The 20,234-nt window shown below is 44.4% G+C and overlaps 1 protein-coding gene across 8 annotated transcripts in view; it reads left to right on the top strand.

Moving 5' to 3' along the window:
- Window positions 1-20,234, top strand: part of PPARA (peroxisome proliferator activated receptor alpha) — a 159,824-nt gene that overhangs the window by 100,451 nt on the left and 39,139 nt on the right. For all 8 annotated transcript variants that reach the window (XR_003856442.1, XR_003856444.1, XR_003856443.1 and 5 more), the window contains one exon: window positions 9,898-10,100. Coding sequence is in view for 5 of the 8 variants with exons in the window: in XM_029600047.1 (XP_029455907.1) it covers window positions 9,898-10,100 (203 nt within the window). In the remaining 3 variants the exon portion in view is untranslated. The remainder of the gene's footprint in view (window positions 1-9,897; window positions 10,101-20,234) is intronic.

Raw genomic sequence — 20,234 nt, 5'->3', positions numbered from 1 at the left:
CTTCTGAAACAAGTACAAAATGAAGATATCAGCAATGGATGAAACTCCTTTCACACATAAAGCTTTTAATCCCTAAATTGTCTTGATGAAGCAAAGTTCTGGAATAACAGCACTTTTCAGTAATAATCTAGTTCACAGTAACTAGAAGAAATGCAGTGGACAAATGACACTCATTCCTAATACCTTCATTCTATATAGCTTTAGAAAATTTAAGTTGGAATTTAGATGTACTATTGTGCAGACATTGTTTCAAGAGAGAAAAAAGAGGCTAGTCTATATGTTGCTTCATGGCTGGCTGGGACCCACTGCCTTTTTTTTTCTCTTGTGAAAACAGTGAATGGAACAATGGAAGCACTGCAGTAAGAAACTCTGATGGTACTTCAGTTGAAGGGGGCTATGAGGTGGGGGGGGGGCGCTGGTCACTCACATTGCTGCCACAAGGGCCACAAAGTTTGTCCCTTGCTCTGGAATTGGGTGTCATCGTAATCATAGTGACCAAGAGGTTCTCTCCTTCCCTGTCTCTCCACCACAAAAACCTCTGCAAATATCCATTCTTCAGTATTGTCCTCCCCATGTCTTTTACTGAGAGGAGTTTTCTAAAAAATCATCTTGAAACCAAGAGTGCAAACAATTTATAAAAACTGTTCTTCAGTCCTCTGCAGCAGCCAAGCATGGAACTGGTGTCATCCAAGAGGACAGACAGAGCCTCAGAAGTCCTAGAAATATGCTTTGGGAAACACTGAATTATTGTATCTATTGCTTAACTGATTAGGACACAGTCATGGGTATATTATTTTTTTCATTTTGATTAGATTCTGGTATTTCCTTTAAATAGCTATGTCCATTAAAATAATTTGAGTTGCCCTTTAATAAATGACAATTTTTCTGATACTTTTGTGCTGGCTCAGTAAGAAACACCTGGGTTTCCCTCTTCCAGACAGATAACTTTCCTTCCCAATCAGTCTTCAGTCAAAGATCTTTTAAGTTTGAAATTATTTATTGCACAGATAATTTTCCATTACTTACAATTGTTGCTTACAAATGTATATTTATTTATTTGTTGATTTTTTTATATACCGACATTCGTCGGAACATCATGCCGGTTTACATTGTAACAGATTAACAAGAGAGTGAAATACAATAAACAGGGAAGGGGAAGGGGGAGCAGCAATGAAGGAGAGAGAACAGCAGTAGGAAGGATAGAGAAAGAGAGATTTTATAGGAACATTTGAAATATAAATTAACAATAAATATGTACAGGTGGATATTTGAAAAAAATATAAATTAACAATAGACAATTTATGTGCAGGTGGGCTGGTAGGTACCAGACCATTGATGTAAGTGAAAGGGATAGAAGGGGGGAGGGAGGAGGGAGAGGGAAGGGTAAGCTAAGGGTGGAGGAGGGGAACTAATAACACAGTATTTAGTAGTCTTTGCTAGGGGGAAGAAACACTGTATTTTGGAGACTTTGCTTGGGGGGGGAAGAAAAGGGGAGAAAGAGGAGAGGCAGATAGGAGGAAGGGATGGTGAGAGGGCTGAGGGGTTAGAGTGCAAGCTAAGTTTGGTCAACATCTGGATACGCTAATGTGAAGAGCCAGGTTTTGAGCCCTTTTTTAAATTTAGAAAGGTTAGGTTCTAGGCGGAGGGCCGTGGGCAGGGTGTTCCATAGGGAAGGGCCGGCAATGGAGAAAGCCTTTTCTCTGGTTGAGGTGTGGTGAGCAGTTTTTAGGGAGGGGGTGTATAGAGTTCCAGCAAGGTTGGATCTGGAGGGGCGGGTTGATGATCGGAAAAGTGGTGCATTCTTGAGCCAAGTGTGATTTTGATTGTACAATAGATTGTGGAGATTGGTGAGTGTTTTGCATTTTATGCGGGAGGCTATAGGTAACCAGTGGAGGTCTTTTAGGATAGGGGTAATGTGATCAGATTTACGTGTGTTTGTGAGAATTCTGGCCATGGCATTCTGTAATAGTTGGAGGGGTTTGATAGTAGAGAGAGGGAGGCCCAGAAATAAGGAATTGCAATAGTCCAGTTTAGTTAAGATAGTTGCCTGTAGGACTGTGCGGAGGTCTTGGGTATATAGCAGGGGTTTAAGTTTCTTTAGGATGTGCAATTTGAAAAAGCCTGTTTTTATGGTAGGGGAAGGGAAGGGAAGGTGCGGGGGGGTAGAAAGAAAGTTCCCTCCGAGGCCGCTCTGATTTTGGAGCGGCCTCGGAGGGAACGGGCAGCGTGCGCAGGGCTCGGCACACGCAAGTTGCACAAATGTGCACCCCCTTGCACGCACCGACCCCGGATTTTATAAGATATGCGCGGCTACGCTAAAATCCAGCGTACTTTTGTTCACGCGCGCGTATGTTTTTAAAATCTACCTCTAATTGTATCACAGAGGTTGCAGGCACCTCTAGCTTTGAGGCAGCACAGTTGAGACTGACTAACGGTCTTAGAGAGTGATTTACAGGAAACGTCCCCACAAGCTGAGGCTAGAGGACGAGATCCAATGGTAGCTAGCCTAGGATCCATGTGACACAGGGGGGAACATGAAAGGCAGTCCCTTGAGCCAATAAGGCACTTAAGAAGACTCAAGCTAAATTGAGAGGGCATACAGACCCCCTCCCAAATGAGAGAAAGCAAAGGATGAAGGGAACTTCTCTTAAGGGCAAGCTCCCTTAAAGGCAAGACTCACAGGTTTTATTGTGGGTTACAAAAAGGTGTTTCCATTAAGTTTTGTATATAGAGACACAAACATGTACCCACTGCTGGGGACAGAGCAACCTTACAATGGGTAATGTAGAATAAGAGTAGTGACTGTTGTGGCCATGGGTGGTGGAGATATTTGGCAGTTGATTACTAGTTCTAAATACTGTTGGTACAGAGTGCAAGAAAAAAAAAATCTTGCCTGAAAAAAAAAAGTTGACATCACACTATTATATCCTAAAGCTTAGAGCAAAAAGTACAGGAATTTGAAATGACAAAATGGCTGCATTAAGTGAGCTGGAAGTCCAACTTGATTTCCTAGATATACATAGTAGCTTATTACTCTATAGGTTCAATATTCAGCACTGGCCATTTAAGTAACTAACAGCTCGATACAGTATCGTCCGGTCGAAGATTGCCCGTCTGTAACATGCTCGGAGCGCACAATACAGACGAGTAAGGCCATCCAGCGATACAGTCTCCAGTTTCACGCGTCCTTAGCGCTTTGTAAAATAGACACATAACCCTTTCCGCACCCAGCATGTAAATGAACGAAAAAGCTGTATAATGAAGGAATTAGCTATTCCCCTCCGATACTGTAACGGGCGCTGATACTATCTCCTCAGTAACCCGCTGTTTTCCCGCGGCCTTAACGTGCTACTTTACCGCCTCCCCCTAGAAGGAGTTAGGACTGTGAGTCTAGTAACAAATCCATCGACACCGCTTAAGATACTCAAACACAATAAAACAATAAGCCTGGCACCCTCCTTGATGTAGTACGTCCCGGATGCCCCCCCCCTCCCCAGCGCGCCCGCCACTACCCTTTTCATCAGCTGCATCCACCCATTATGCCCCTCACGGGCATGTCCCGCTTCACAGAGCGCTCCCACTCAAATCCGTTCATGGGTATATACCCTTTCGCCCCCCTCACACCGCCATGCTACCACTGCGACCCGGCAGTCCCGTGAGGCCTACAAAAAAAAAAAATCCCCGGCTCCCGCGCCCCCGCACTGGCCCGCCGACTCTAACCCCCTCCTCCCGATCGGGCGGGTAGGCGGCGGCGAAAAGCAAAAAAAACCAAAATCAATTTTTTTTTTCAAAAAGCGACATCACACAATGCATAAAATAATTTCTCCAGCCTTAAAGCGACAATTTTGTTTTTTTCCAAAAGCGACTTACTTTTGGGATCTGTCAAGATCCCAAAAGTAAGTCGCAAAAGTAACTTACTTTTCTGAAGCCATCAGGAACACGATCTTAGCTCCTCCGGACGAAGACGAAGATGGCCGCCTGCACGGGGAAAGCGTGCAATTGGCAGCTGAAGACGTGACGTCATGACGTTTGGCGTCACGAGATGTGACGTCACGTCTTCAGCGGCCAATTGCACGCTTTCCCCCGTGCAGGCGGCCATCTTCGTCTTGAGCTACGATCGTGATGGCTTCAGAAAAGTAAGTTACTTTTGCGACTTACTTTTGGGATCTAGACAGAGTCGGCGGGCCAGTGCGGGGGCGCGGGAGCCGGGGATTTTTTTTTTTTTTTGTAGGCCTCACGGGACTGCCGGGTCGCAGTGGATGCAGCTGATGAAAGGGGGTAGTGGCGGGCGCGCTGGGGAGGGGGGGGCATCCGGGACGTACTACATCAAGGAGGGTGCCAGGCTTACCGAACCGCTGCTATTGCCTCTGCTCGCAGGGCGTCACGGGACTGCCGGGTCGCAGTGGATGCAGCTGATGAAAGGGGTAGTGGCGGGCGCGCTGGGGAGAGGGGGGCATCCGGGACGTACTACATCAAGGAGGGTGCCAGGCTTACCGAACCGCTGTTATTGCCTCTGCTCGCAGGGCCTCACGGGACTGCCGGGTCGCAGTGGATGCAGCTGATGAAAGGGGTAGTGGCGGGCGCGCTGGGGAGGGGGGGGCATCCGGGACGTACTACATCAAGGAGGGTGCCAGGCTTACCGAACCGCTGCTATTGCCTCTGCTCGCAGGTCTATTTCGCCGGCTTGCTGCACGCTTTCGCTTTGCTCGGCTCGGCTCTGCTTTTTCTCCTCTCCCGACTTTTCGTGTTTTTTACACTTCCTGGTGCCTGTCATTCCAAATGCCATTTGAAATGACATTTGAAATGACAAGTACCAGCGCACCCAGGTTACTGTATAGGCGCTGTATTAAGCGCCTATACAGTAAAATGGGTTACGCGGGCATAACCTTTCCCTAATGCTTTAAAGCCGCGGCATGCATTTGCATGCGATTAGAAGAGAGTATTGGGGAGTTAGTGAAGAGAACTGTGCGTGCGGGGAGGAAGGGTGCGCCTGACACTGCCGCACTGTTTTTACCGCGGCCTTACTGTATCGACCTGTTAGCTGGTTATGACTTATCTGGCTAAGCTACAAGCAATATTCAGTGGCATGATAGTGGGACCCCGTCCTACGATGCATCTAGGAGTTAGTTAATTTTACTTGATAAAACCGTGTGTTTTTTTCCATTTAAGAATCAAAGCAATGTATAATAAACAGGTTAGAAACAATCTAAAATAAAATGCAACATAACAAGAAAAACATAATAAAAATCATACACAAATCTTATTTCACAATTTTAAACCAAATAAAACATATAAAACAAACGTACTTATGCGTGGTTGGAGTAAATAAAATAGATAAGAACAAGAAAATAAACAAGCATATTAATAACAAAATCATAAGTAAAAAATACCTCCTTAGTGCAGAGGTTCTCAACCCTTTTTGGTCAGGACACATTTAACAGTTGGTTATCACATGTGTAACACACTGCTAATTACAATCTACAGCAGAAATTAAAAAAAAAAAAAAAAAAGGCCCCATATTACTTTTATTGTTAAGAATGACACAAGGGAAAAATAAGAGTACTCTCTCTAAACATAAATTATATAAATAGTAAACCTCCCATACCAGAACAGCACCAACTTCCAGCACTCAAACAGTATCCACCTTACCTAAGAAAAGGCAACACTGAAAATTTTACACCAGGCCTTAAAACTCCAATACTTCTATTAGGAAAATGGAACAAGCCAGGCTGCTACAGAGCCCTACCTAGAAACCACATGCAGCAGCATACCTCGCCTTAATCACATGTGCAGACCCTAACCTAACAAAGAATAAAGAGACCATAAAGCATAACAAGAAACATGCAGATGAAAACTGTATTGGAAACCGCAACAAGCCAAAGTCTCTGTATGCAGTGCAACAAAGGAAAAAGAGAAATCGCAAGTCCTCATAAAATTAGCAAAAATATAAAATCAATAGCAGTAAAACCATACTAATAAAAAAAACAGATTGGGGTAGGTTTTTAAACTTACGTGCGCACATGGACGCGCATGTTATAAAATCCAGGGCAGCGCGCGCAAGGGGGGTGAAATAATGCAGCTTTCACATAGCGACACATCGCAGCCTTCCCCAGTTCCCTTCCAGTCCGCTCCAATTAAGGAGCTGTGTAAATTGTGCGCGCCGGCATGCGATCCCCGGCATGCGATCCCCGGCATAGCGGCAAACAGCTGCTCTACCGGCCGCCTTCAGCTCTGCCCCTCATTGCCCTTTTGTGAGGCCTGGCTCTTGTGCACGTAACGGAGGTTTCGCGTTTGGCCTGGCCCCTTCTAAAATGCATGGCATGCATAACCCCATATTTTACGTGTGAGGGGGGTTAAAAATTCAGCCTATTATTTCAAAATCTATGCAGACGATATTCAATTTCTCGTCCCCTACAAAACTTCCTGGTTTGATACTCTATCATTAGTCTCACTCTATCTATCTACTATCAACTCTTGGCTATCCCATAACCGTCTGAAACTTAACCCATCAAAAACCGAATTAGTACACTTAACATCTATTTCAAATACTTCCATAGGCCCTCCATCTCACTTTACTTTCAACGGCTCAACTATCCCAATAACTTGTCATGCCATAAATCTAGGTGTAACTATAAATACAGATCTATCCATGAAACAACAAATCTCCTCCCTAACAAAGAAATCATTTTACAAATTACAACTTTTGAAACGACTTTGCCCTCTTCTTTTCTATCGTGATTTCAGAACTGTCCTTCAATCCCTTATCTTCTCTGGTTTAGACTATTGTAATGCACTCTACCTAGGTTTACCCGATTCATCAATTCACCCATTACAACTAGTCCAAAATAGTGCAGCTCGCTTATTATCTGGTACCCCTACTCGCAATCATATAACTCCTATTTTACAATCTTTTCACTGGCTACCCATAAAATACAGGATAAAGTACAAAATACTCTCAATCATTCACAGCTTAATCTACAATTCTTCCTCCACCTGGCTATGCACCTTACTTCGTATCTACAAACCCACCCGACATCTAAGATCACTCACTCAAAATCTCCTAGACATTCCATCCCCACGACAGGCCAGATTAGACATAACCAGAAAAAGAGCATTTTCAGTTGCAGGACCATCTCTTTGGAACTCTTTACCCAACCCTCTCCGTCTAATGTCAAACCCTTACCAATTCAAAAAAGCTCTGAAAACTTACTTTTTTCAACATGCATTTAATAACTCCTCTAAGTATACTGTCAACAAATCTGAAGTTCCCACCTCCTCAACCTCGTCCATCTGACTCATATTACCTCAATTCTGCTCACCTGACACATATTACCTCAATTTTCACTCAATCTTTTTTTTTTTTTTTTTTTTTCATTCCCTTCATTTTCTGGGATATATTTATCTGATAACTCACCACTTCTTCCCCCCCCCCCCTCGACTTTTTGCTCTCCTATTCTGTTTACCATGGCACGCTTCTATTATTATTATTATTGTTTCATTTTTAATTAAGAATTTTATTTTAAGCTAGTAATTACCTAGCTATTTAACTAAATTTATGTATTTTATTTAATTTAACTTGTATTTTATTTTTCATTTTATTTTAAACTATTGTAAACCGTTTTGATAAAATTTTATTTTAAAAAGCGGTATATAAATACCTTTAAATAAAAATAAATAAATAAATAAAACAGCCGATGAATGAAATATCCAATAATTAAAAACTCATATAAAAAATTTCTAGACACCAATAAAATATTTCAAAACAGCAGACACAAAGACCCAATAATTAAAAATAATAAGGATTTAAAAAATGCTCTGCTCTCCATACTTGGAAACATTGGATTTCAAGATCTCTCTCCATTACATAGGCCCTCAATCACAGAGTTACACACATATGCGCTCTCTCTCTTTCACTTTTTCCCCACTGAACTAGCGGCAGCAATAGTCTCTTCCTCTTCCAGCCCTCGCGGCCTCGAGAAAGGAGTCCCATCCGCTGCGAGGGCTGTCTTTGCTCCTCGTTATGCTCCAGGTCGGCGCTGCTCTTCTTCGGGCCAGCACTGCTCTTCTTCGGGCCAACGCTGCATGCGCTTTACCTAACATGGTCTCTTCTTCTTGTGCGTGCGTCCGCTGCACTCCTCTTCCTCTTCCAGCTGACTCCAGCTCTCCTGCCGCGTTCCACCCAGGCTATCAACATTCTAAACGTGGGCGGAGGAAGAGTTCCATTTCACTGGGGCAGGGGGAGCAGCTGGGCCAGCGAGGGACCGGGAAGTGTGGCGACGCACTGGTTGAGAACTGCTGCCTTAGTGGAACATTGTGAGGAACACCACAATATGAAAAAAAAAAGAGGAAATGGCAGAATAAAGACCAAGCTTACATTGTCCTGCTTTGGGATATAGACAGAATGCAAACTCATATGTTGTCATCCAACCTTTCTTTCCACAATATGCCTTGCTACTGTGAAATTTCCTCTTTTCCTTCTGTGGTCTTTCTCCCAAAATTATTGTATTTAATGTAATATTTAGTAGATAAAACTAATAATGAACTCCAGGGCCATTTTCCAGTAAATGGTCTGGTTGGATAAGAACCCAGGGCTTTTGTCTTGTGGCCTGCTAATCTCTTAAAGGAATAAACTGCCACAAAACTGCCACTGTCAATCATTCTTACTTAGACAGGATTCCTGACACGGGAGTGGCTAAACAAATTCCAGGCTCCACAATTCTTAGTCACAGGCACTTTAAGAAATGCTTTAAAATGTGTGCATACATTTAAATGGAATCCTTTAAACCTCCACATGATGATCATTTCTAAATCCAGTGACTTCCTTTTTACCTAAAGTTCAGAGAATATCTTTGATAAGTATTGGTATATATTGGTAAAATGTAAATTTTAACTTCTATATGTACGACATCTCTTCATGGTATGCCATGCATTGCTTTACTTAAGGAGTGCTTTTCATTTATGCCCCATTTATTTTATTTATTTATTTTGAATTTTTATATACCGGAATTCCTGTATACAATACAAATCAATCCGGTTTACATGAAACGATAAGTTGCCCTGGTCTGTGAGGTCCGACCAGGGCTTTTTACAAGGAACATTAAACAAGAACAATAAACCAATAAACGTTTTTGTATTTTAAAACAATAATAAGCATAGAAACAAATTGGAAAAGTGTACACTTCTAGCATAGCACAACGAAGGTGCATTTTTTTAGTCTTGATGGGGTCCATATTCAGCCACTGTGTAGCTCTGCTAGTTAGCCAGATAAGCTTAACCGGTTAACTAACGCTGAATATTCAGGTGCACAGCAGCACTGCTGAATATACCCAGCTATCTTAAACTTGGCTGAATAAGTTTATGTGGCTAACATTAGGACAGCTCTGTGGCCCAACCAGAGTTAGCCGGATAAGTTGTCTGGCTAACTCAGCTCTTCCTGTTCGGTCCATTCCCTGCCCCTGACTTATCCGGCTAAATACTTAGCTGGATAAATGACTTCTGCAGCTAAGTGGCACCCACTGACCTTAGCTGGATATTCAGCAGCACTACTTAGCCGGATAAAGAGCTCTTTTCCAGCTAGGTGCCGGTTTGAATATCGCCCTCCATTTTTTTAAGTGCTGGTTCCTGACTACTCCTGCAGTTTCAGGGATGGTCCCACTCTTGGCACATCTGTGGTAGGGGAGGGCCCTCTCTGTAGACAGATTTGGCAGGAGCATTTAAACCTTGGTAAGAGACTCCCCTGACAAATTTCCACCAAATTCATCCTCAGAGGGCCTCTCAATTCATGCAGACAGGCACAGCACTGATGGAATGCCCCTAAAAAAAAAAGAAGATAATTCTGCTTGTGGAATTACTAGTGGTTTGTGTTTCTGCATGTTTATTGTTTAATTCTTTCCTCAGCAATCCGTTTTGGACGAATGCCGCGATCTGAGAAGGCAAAATTAAAAGCAGAAGTTCAAACATGTGAAGAAGAAGTAGAAGATTCAGAAATGGCAGATCTTAAGTCTCTCGCTAAACTTATATATGATGCCTACCAGAAAAGCTTTAACATGAACAAGGTCAAAGCTAGGGCCATTCTCGCTGGGAAAGCCAGTAACAATCCAGTAAGTAGCTGTATTTCTGAACTGGCTGCTAGAGTGTTGAAGGCATGGAAGCATAATTTTGTGCATTTTAAAATATGGTGAGTCTTTTCTTGAGCTGTTTTGTGAAGAGACCCGTATGTTGTTAATCTGTATAATAAAAAATGGCACATCTTGTAGATGTTTGGAAGAGTGAAAAAGACACCTAGTAATAATGCATGATGGCAGATATACACCAATTATTTCTGCCACTTTGGGTAGATTTAATTTCATGTAATTTATACTTTTATAGTCTGCATTTTACAAGTAAACTTGGACAAAGCAGATTGCACAGGAGCTCATCTAAATAACCTAATACAACTATACAATTTGCATCAAGTAGCCTACAGTGCAGTTATAGATTAAAAACCAAATACAATTACAACCATCTAGAATTCCAGAAGACTCCATTTTTGTTCTGACAGATGAGCATTCAGATTCCCATAGCAGAACACCTGTGCTTCCTCATAGTCATATCTCACTGATCTCTTAACCCATTTCCAACATTGACCTGCATATTTGTCCCAAGCATGTCCAAAAACAGTGCTGGCCTTCTCCAATTCCATTAGAGAACCATCTGAGGCCTGGACATCTTCCTCTCTCATTCTTACAAGAACTATACTTAATCCAAACTCCCAGGTCTCCTGTTTTATTACCCAGTTTTTTGTAATAATCCACACAGCTACCAAAATTAGTGAGGCTATTGCCCCAAACATTCAGCCTCTTGTGCTCACTGATTAGGTTTAAACCTTGGTCACTCTAGGTTACCCCAGCCTTCTTGGAGGGATCATTAGAGTTGTAACTACCACTCTCCAATGCTTCTCTACCCTCCTGGTTAAATGGACATACAAGATCCCCTCCCCAATGCCTCTTAATACCCGGCCACCACCAAATATTGGCAGCGACCCAGTGGTTTTCTGGGGAATTGTAGCCCACTGGTAGCAACCTGGCTACCCCCATGGCCTGCAGTATCACTAAGTTGTGCTTCCATCCTCTGGTTTTGTCCTTTTCACCTTTCATCTGCTTTTTAGTAAGCGAAGGGTAGGATGTGTGCAATACTGTAATTTCCTCTCCTACAGTGTCATGGAATATGACAGTAGATAAGGACCATTTAGGCCCATATAGTCCACCCAGTTACACTGCCAGTGCAAGTCCATTGACCCCCAGCCATCTCTAGCTGACCCTTCACCTCATTGCCACTAGGAATCCTCTGTGTATATGCCATTCCATCATTTCACCACACTTTCTGAAGTACTTTCTGGTTTATGGTTTTTCCTGTAGATAAGCAGCATGAATTAGCCATGCTGTCTGGGACATCCTCCGTGCCACTAGGTGGCGGAGCTCTTAAAGCTAAACTGATTTTTGCCAACTAGGTGCGCCTGCCTGCACCATCCCGCGCAGCCCCAAGTCTCCTCAGTCCGTTTTTTTCCGCACGACTAAGTGCACGTGGCGTTCTCTCTCACTCTCTTCACAGAAGTTTTTCTGACAAAAAAAAAAGAAAAAAAACCACACCAAGTCCGCCGGCTTCAAGTTGTCAGAGTGACAAGGAACATGAACCAAGGACGAAAAAGACCGGTGTTCCCCCTGCCTGGGCCCCGATCTGGTTAGCCCGGCCAGTACTGCAGAAGCACCCCCCTCCTCCTGAACCAGTGGCAACGGGATGGCCTGCATCACAAGGAGGAACAACGTTGGCCCTTTCAGAGGACTCACCTAGAGTCTCTACGGGCCGTCCCCCATCCACCCACGGGACCCTTCCGGGGTCGAGCCTACTCAGTGACCTCCTGGTTCATCCGGGCCGGCACTGAGGTGATCTTCCACGGCAATGATGCACTCAGCAGCGGGTCTTTATGTCGACCGCACGGCACATTCGACATGCCAATGCACTACTGATGCAAGACAGCGTTGCTCGGTGTGCCCACGCACGGCCGCACCAGCCAGCGTGCCGATGCATAGGTCAGCGCACAGACACACTGAGCCTGCTGGTCGCACTGACACGTGTGCGTTTGCCAGCTAGCCGACGCATCTGCCAGCACAACCAAAGTGTGGGCCAGAGCACCGACGCACCACCATCTGTGGGTCGGCCCCTCGACGCGATACCACTGCGAACAGGGTTACCGCGCCGAAACTAGACATGGCCAGCCCTGATGCACACTACACGCGGTGTGTCCCAACCGCCCAGAGAACATCTATTGAAGCATGAGTGCCCCGTGGTCCCTTCTTCCTTCTGGTGGTCAACTTGAGTGAGGCACCGTTGGAGTTCGCACCTCCCAAGAGCCTTCCAGGGAGAGTGCTCACGGCCTCCGGTGAACATCCTGTTCCTGGAGGTCCGGAGAACCACATGCTGCGAGCAGTGCTACACTAGAGGCGCTTCCTCTGCCCAGAGGGGTCCCGCACGCTGAGTTTCAAATTGCCAAATGGCTTCCAGATTTTCTACTGATTCTGGAGCGATGACATCCAAACCCACTCAACGGAGCTTGGGCGCCCTACGTCAACGCTTTCAACAACTGGCCAGCCTTCCCCGCCGTCTCCTCCTGCAGGAGACTCCTCCCGACGTCCTGTCCATCGGGCTCTTCCACAGGGTACCCCTCAGTCCCTGCTGGGCTGCTGTCTGGACCGGTCTCTCTACCGGAGAATGTGTCTCATTGAATTCCTAAAGAACGGGGGACAGAGCCGTGAGATGGGCACTCGGAGGATCCGTGACCCAGGCATCAGAGGTTGGGGTTACTTCGAAGTTTCAGCATTTCTGCAGGGCCTGCAACCTTGCTTCACCTACAGTCCTTCGCGCTGAGGGGACAAAGACTGAGGAATCCTCCTTTTTTCGGGACCGCCAACTCCCATCGGATGGATCTCACATTCCGTCTACGGAGATCTTTTCCTCCATGGTCAAAATTCCTCCGGCCTCGGTCGTGATGTAATCTGTGATGAAGAGAGGGAAAAAAAAAACGAAGGTCTAGGCTTCATACACATACATTCCCCTCAGCAAGAACTGTATATATCTTACGCCTTTGATACAGATGCGTTCCACTCCAAATGCTGCATACAATGCATAATTTTTTCAAGAGTGTCTCCAGTCTCTAAAACCTCCATCCCGGGACGCTCGACCCCACAAGCATTCCATAACATGGAGGAATGTTTACAATGCCTCTTTCGTTCTGCCTATGATGACTTCGACACTTCGGCGGAATCCACCACAGAAGCCAGTGCAGCTCGCCATTTGGCTTCCTTATGGACGAGTGCCGTTGTGATGGTGTTCACAAGAAATAGGCGAGCCACCCTAGTCCTCCCAACAGTTTTATTGAGAATGGGCTGGGGGAGACAGTCGCACAGGCAGAGAATGGAGGTCATGTCTCTGACTGCCCCTTTTACAGCTCTTTATCAGAACCCTATCCCAGATGACCTGTCTCCCCGCATTGTCCTTATGGGCCATATCAATCTTGCCGGCCTCCGTCATTCTGACAAGTTGGTCTTCCACCCCTCGCGAGCCTCGACGGCCTCTCAGGGTGTTGGGGGTCCATGTGCCCACCACCTATGGTGGGAGGTAGGCTCTCCCACATCATTCTATCCTGGGAGCACAATACAGCCGAGCTTTGCTCTGCGCATAGTACAAGAAAGGCACTCCCTCACCTTCTCTTCTCTTCCCTTTTTCCCCCCGCACCTGTTCCGCCTTGTGCTACCGCAATCCGCATTGCGGGCTTCTGCCCTCACACCTTCACCGGGGTTTTCTCCCAGTACTACTTCCTTCCCAAGAAGTAGAATAGCCTCCGGCCATCCTAATCCTTCTCTTCTCAGCAGATACCTATCAAGGAAAGATTCTCTCCCCCAGAGGTTTTTCACCAAGGCCTCTGGATCCACATTGTGTGGGAAAAGGAAGGAACATGGAGAGCTGTATAGAGTGGACAGTTATGAACGCTTCAGCCCAAGAGAGTATGAGCTCAACATGGACTCTGGAAGGAATAGGGTACCTCCTTAAAGGTACTGTGATAGGATCCAGTACTTTTTCTACCTTGCCGAATATCTGCAGGTGGACACTAACCAATCCACCCTGCGATCCAATCTCCCTTTTTTTCTTACCTGGTCAATCTACGAGTGCTCATTGCCTACATGAAATCCTATCTATGAATCATTCAGGCCTTGCAGTTCATCGGGCTCCATGCGACCCTATTAAGGACAGGGCCTTCCTTCTGAAGCCCGGGTGCCTGCCCAAACAACATGTGCTAGTCGCATCCAGGCGGCGACCACTGCCCTGAGCCCGACAGCCCCTTGTCATTCAATCACGGTACAGCTTCAATCTATTTCATCCCTCACATGCCACTGCATGTGCATCTTTGCACTGGGGCCTCAGTTCCCAACAGTGTCAGTTCTTCCATCCTTTCTCCACTCCTGTCACATTCACTTCCAGCATGCACATACATTGGGAGTGCTGGCTGGCTGCATCGGCGCTGCCTGCAGGCTTGCCTCTCCGACCGCTTTGTCGCACATACTACGCTTTTACCAGACGTTCAGGGGCTGCCGTCCACTGGGAAACAGGTGCGACACGTGAATCGCCCAAAACTTCGGGCCCCTGATGCACTCTTCGAACATTCGGGCAAACACTCCGCGTACAGACTCCTGTCCCGGACAACCAGGTTCCCCTGTTCTACATCACCAAAGAAGGACCAAACAAGGTTCCTAGTCCCCTGCAGAACAGCTTCAGGAATCCTTGAAAGGGTAGAAAGCAGATCCATCTACCTACATCCTACTTACCTACCTGAAATTATCAACTCCAAAGCATACAAGCTTCGCAGATTATTTCATAACTTCGACTGTGAACTTCAGGAAGTGACAAATCAAAACACTTCGCACTAAGGGGTCTCCACCATCTCGACCTCTTCGCAACTGGACAGTACAGAATACTCTACCTTTTTTCCTGGCTGTACCCCACTGCCCGCCGACTTCCACAGAGGGCATTCCTCATAAACTGGAAGGCAGCCTACACCCTCCCATAACCTGCCTTCCCCGCAGACAGCGCAAGCCTCATTCTCGTCACTCTAGTTTCGAGCCGGCAGTCCTAATTCGGATATCGGTGGAACAACCAATCCCTCTGAGGAGCAACCCACGCCTCCTCACCCAAGCGGTGCTTCCCTAGTCCACCCGCATCACTGTATGATAGTTGCATGGCTCATATCCCAACTCTGGGATATTTCTCCTCATCTTGTGGTTCTTCAGATCTCATTCCAAATCAACCTCTACTAACATCAACCACCGGTGGAACGAGATGTGCTGTACCTCCCACTGCTCAGCTAATAGTGCAGACCCACTCTCTGCCCGCCGGAATGTTTTCTGGCTTTTCTCCATCCCTTTTGCGGGAGCCATCTGAACACCTTCGGTTAGAGTACACCTCAGGGCCATAGCCCTACCATTCTCCATTTTGGAGCCAATTGCTTATCTCCCACTCGCCTACATCTCCGGTCCCAGGCCGAAAGCCCATAGTTCCATGGCATATACATAGGGTGCTGGGTCAGAGGCATACTCCCACCCTAAGAACCTCTAGACACTTGTCATCTCAGGTACCCCTCCTGAAAATGCCGTTTCGGTTGCAATCACCTTCCCCAAGCGCATCAACGAGCTACAAGCCCTATTATACCAACCGCCCTACCTACAGTTCTCAACGTGGAAGGTTTACAGTACATAGGCATTCCACCTTCCTCCCATCAGAGTTTTCAGCTTCCAAATCAGCCAAACCATCGCCCTCCAGTTTTTCCCCAAAACATCAGGCCTACCAAGGCGAGTTTAGACTCCACATGCTAAATTAACCGAGCACACGATTCTGAGCACTGTCACACTCCTTCCGACTGCAAAGCCTTGCAGTTTTTTGTCTCCTTTAACTCGAAGGCCCTAGACTCCCTGTCTTCATGGGCATGGTCTTCTCCTGGATCTTGAGCTACATTCTTTCTGCTGTCAGGGTACAGAGACCCTGCCCACCACCCCTAAAGCACACCGAGTCCCTGCTGTGGCTTTTTCACTAGATCATCTCCATGCATGGACTATCCTGACTATTGCAACATAGCCCAATGGTCCTCGCTACATCTGTTCACCTCCTGCTACTGCTTAGACAGGCAGACAGCGGATGACGCACACAGGTGAACCACAACCCTCGGGGAGCACACGTCTCGCCCACGGCGACAGCAAATCATACAAACTGTCCACCTGTTTACGTCTTGAGTGCATTTTTATCTCGTTTTTATCATGAACACTATGATATGACCTATATGCACTCAATACTTAGCTGGGGACTCCCAGACAGCTTGGCTAATTCATGCTGCGCTCTCTATGGGAAAAGAGCAAGTTTGCTTACCATAAACGGTGTTTTCTGTAGATAGCAGATGAATTAGCCATACTGACTGTCCCACCTCCCCGGACAGTTTTTCCACCTTTGCATCTTGTCTTGCTTTGATACGGACTGAGGAGACTCGGGGCGACGTGGGATTGTGCAGGCAGGCGCACCTCATTGGCAAAAATCAGTTTAGCTTTGAGAGCTTTGCCACCTACTGGCACGGAGGACGTCCCAGACAGCATGGCTAATTCATCTGCTATCTACAGAAAACACCGTTTACGGTGAGCAAACTTGCTCTTATTAAAATGTATTTACTGCAAACATCATAAATTTTGTAGCAGTTTACCCCAACCCGTTCCCCCCCCCCCCCCACACACACAGAGCTGTACCTCAAAAGAGCCTTATACATGACCTCTTGCTCTAGAGTCTATATAAACACACAAAATATAGATGTAAGTAAAATATCTGAACACTTAACCCCAAAATTCCATTTACTCTGGAAATCTATTATTGCATTAGTGAGGACCATTGAATTAAATATTCTTCATAATCATTTTGAACCACTTCTTTAATTAAAGGAATGTGTTTAGCTTTTATTTTAAGTTTTCTAATAAATTTTATTTATAATCACCTCTAGAATCTGTCATCAGTGTCTTGGTGGGCAAAAACATTAATATACCCCATTTTCCTTTTTTTGTTTTAAATTTCTGCTGTTTTATTATGGAGACATGAGTATTTGAAAGGGTTTCACCCCATTATGGTTCTCAGGCAGGTGCTGCTATGTGGGTTTTTAATTGTCAGGTTCTAGTATACAATACTACTAAATTCATCAAATGTGAATAAGACCGGCACATTACTGCCGAAGCTGCCCACCCCTGTTCTTAGCAGTCAGGTGTTCAAGCCAAATCTGTTACAAGACTTCAATTGTTAATCTACATGTGAAGCTTTTTTTCTAGTGTTTAGAGTTTGAAAATGTCATTGCCCCTTAGAGTAAGTAGAGTAAGTGGAACAGACCCAGTAGATCAGCCTACATGCTGCTGATATTTATCCTTATAGAAATACTTGCAGTACTTGAATGTAATCCAGTTTGAAGTGGCTAAAAGGTGGAATATAAATCAAATAAAATAAATAAATTGCTCAGATATTACATGAGAACATAGTAAATGTCACCAGATAAAGACCATGTCTTCCCTGCAAGGTGCTTAGGGTTGTATTCACTGCTCTCTGCAGGTTACCCCAAGGAGGCTCCATGCAAGTCATAAAAGCAGGTGATGACCTGACCTCCTCCAGATGTAGAACTGTAAAGATGATTTGCATTGCCAAACAATTTGAAGCAGATAGAGAATATTCAAAGGTGCAGCTACAAAGGTTAAAAGTATGCAACAGGCGTGGACATTATTTAAAAATGCCATCTTAGAAGCGCAGTCCAGATGTATTCCACACGTTAAGAAAGGTGGAAGGAAAGCCAAACGCTTGCTGGCTTGGTTAAAAGGTGAGGTGAAGAGGCTATTTTAGCCAAAAAACGTCTTCCCAAAATTGGAAGAAGGATCCATCTGAAGAAAATAGGAAAAAGTATAAGTATTGGCAAGTTAAACATTAAAAACATCGATAAGACAGGCTAAGAGACAATTTGAAAAGAATTTGACCGTAGAGCCAAAACCTCATAATAAAAACTTTTTAAAATGTATCCAAAGCAGGAAGCCTGCAAGGGAGTTGTTTGGACCGTTAGATGATCGAGGGGTTAAAGAGGCACTTAGGGAAGATAAGGCCATCGCGGAAAAAATAAATTAATTCTTTGCTTTAATATTTTACTAATGAAGATGTTGGAGAGAGAACCATTCCACAGATTGTTTTCAAGGGGGATGATTCAGATGAATTGAATCAAATTATGGTGAACCTGAAAGATGTAATAGGCTAGATTGACAAACTGAAGAGTAATAAATTGCCCAGACCAGATGGTTCTGAAAGAACTCAAAAATGAATTTTCAGTAATTTGTAACCTATCATTAAAATCATCCATTGTACCTGGCCAATATAACTCTGATATTTAAAAAAGGCTCCGGGGTGATTCAGGAAACTATAGACCAATGAGCCTGACTTCAGTGCCAGGAAAAATTGTGGAAACTATTCTAAAAAAAAAAAAAAATCACAGAACATATAGATAGACATGATTTAATGGGACACAGCCAGTATGGATTTACCCAAGGGAAGTCTTTCCTCACAAATCTGCTACTATTGTTTTTTTAAAGGATTAATAGTCATGTGGATAACTGTGAGCCAGTAGATATGTATTTGGATTTTCAGAAGGCGTTTGACAAAGTTCCCCATGAGAGGCTTCTAAGAAAGTTAAAAGGTCATGGGATAGGAGGCAATGTAGTTTTGTGGATTGCAAACTGGTTAAAAGACAGGAAACAGAGCAGGATTAAATGGTCAGTTTTCTCAGTGGAGAGAGGTAAACAGTGGAGTGCCTCAGGATTCTGTACTTAGCCCGGTGCTTTTTTTATATACTTATAAATGATCTGGAAAGGGGAACAATGAGTGAGGTAATCAAATTTGCAAATGACACAAAATTATTTAGATTAGTAAAATCACCGGCAGATAGTGATAAATTGCAGGAAGACCTTGTGAGACCGGAAGATTGGGAGTCCAAATGGCAGATGACATTTAATGTGGACAAATGCAAAATGATGCATATAGGGAAAAATAACCCTTGCTGTAGTTATATGATGTTAGGTTTCATGTTAGAAGTTACCACCCAGGAAAAAGATCTAGACATCATAGTGGATGATACATTGAAATCATCGTCTCAGTGTGCTGCAGTGGTTAAAAAAGCAAACAAATTGTTAAGAATTATTAGGAAGGGCATGGTGAATGAAATGGAGAAGTCATAATGCCTCTGTATCACTCAGGGGTGAGACTGTACCTTGAGTACTGTGTTCAGTTCTGGTTGTCGCATCTCAAAAAAGATATGGATGCACTGGAAAAGGTACAGAGAAGGGCTACCAAAATGATAAATGGGATGGAATGGCTCCCTTATGAGGAAAGTCTGAAGAGGTTAGGACTGTTCAGCTTGCTGAGGTGGGATATGATGGAGATCTATAAAATCATGAGAGGATTAGAATGAGTTAGTGTAAATCGGTTATTTACTCTTTCAGATAATACAAAGACTAGAGGGCATGCCATGAGGTAAACAAGTAGCACATTTAAAACAAATCGAAGATCATTTTTTCACTCAATGCATAATTAAGTTCTGGAATTCATTGCCAGAGGATGTGGTTAAGGCAGCTATCTTATCTGGTTTTAAAAAAGTTTTGGTCAAGTTCCTGGAGGAGAAGCCCATAAACTGCTATTAGTCAAGTTGACTTTGGAAATAGCCACTGGTTAATACTAGCATTAGTAGCATAGGCTCTCATTAATGTTTGAGTACTGCCAGGTACTTGTATCCTGGATTGGCTACTGTTGGAAACAGGATGCTGGGCTTGATAGACCCTCTGTCTGACCCAGAATGGCAACTTCTTATGTTATTGAATTTCAAATAATTCCTAAATACATTCTAAACAAAAAGAATTTGCATCTTAATTTGATGTTTTCAGAAGAATAATGGAGTACAGGAGTACTTGTTACTGATATTACCTAGTTAATAAATGTACAGTGTAAACATACAAAGTGCAATTCTATTGATTCAGTCACTGGAGACTGGAGACACTGTAGTTTTGAGAGCTCTAATTATTTAAAAGAGAAAATTGCCTAGTATCCCTGTATTTTCCCTTTTATTAAACAGAAAATAAATTGTACAGGTTATTTTC

The sequence above is a fragment of the Rhinatrema bivittatum genome, chromosome 4, assembly GCF_901001135.1.
Source record: "Rhinatrema bivittatum chromosome 4, aRhiBiv1.1, whole genome shotgun sequence".
In the NCBI taxonomy this organism is placed as follows: Eukaryota; Metazoa; Chordata; class Amphibia; order Gymnophiona; family Rhinatrematidae; genus Rhinatrema; species Rhinatrema bivittatum.
Note: the sequence above shows the minus strand (reverse complement) of the source record. Positions and strands in the feature narration are given on the sequence as shown.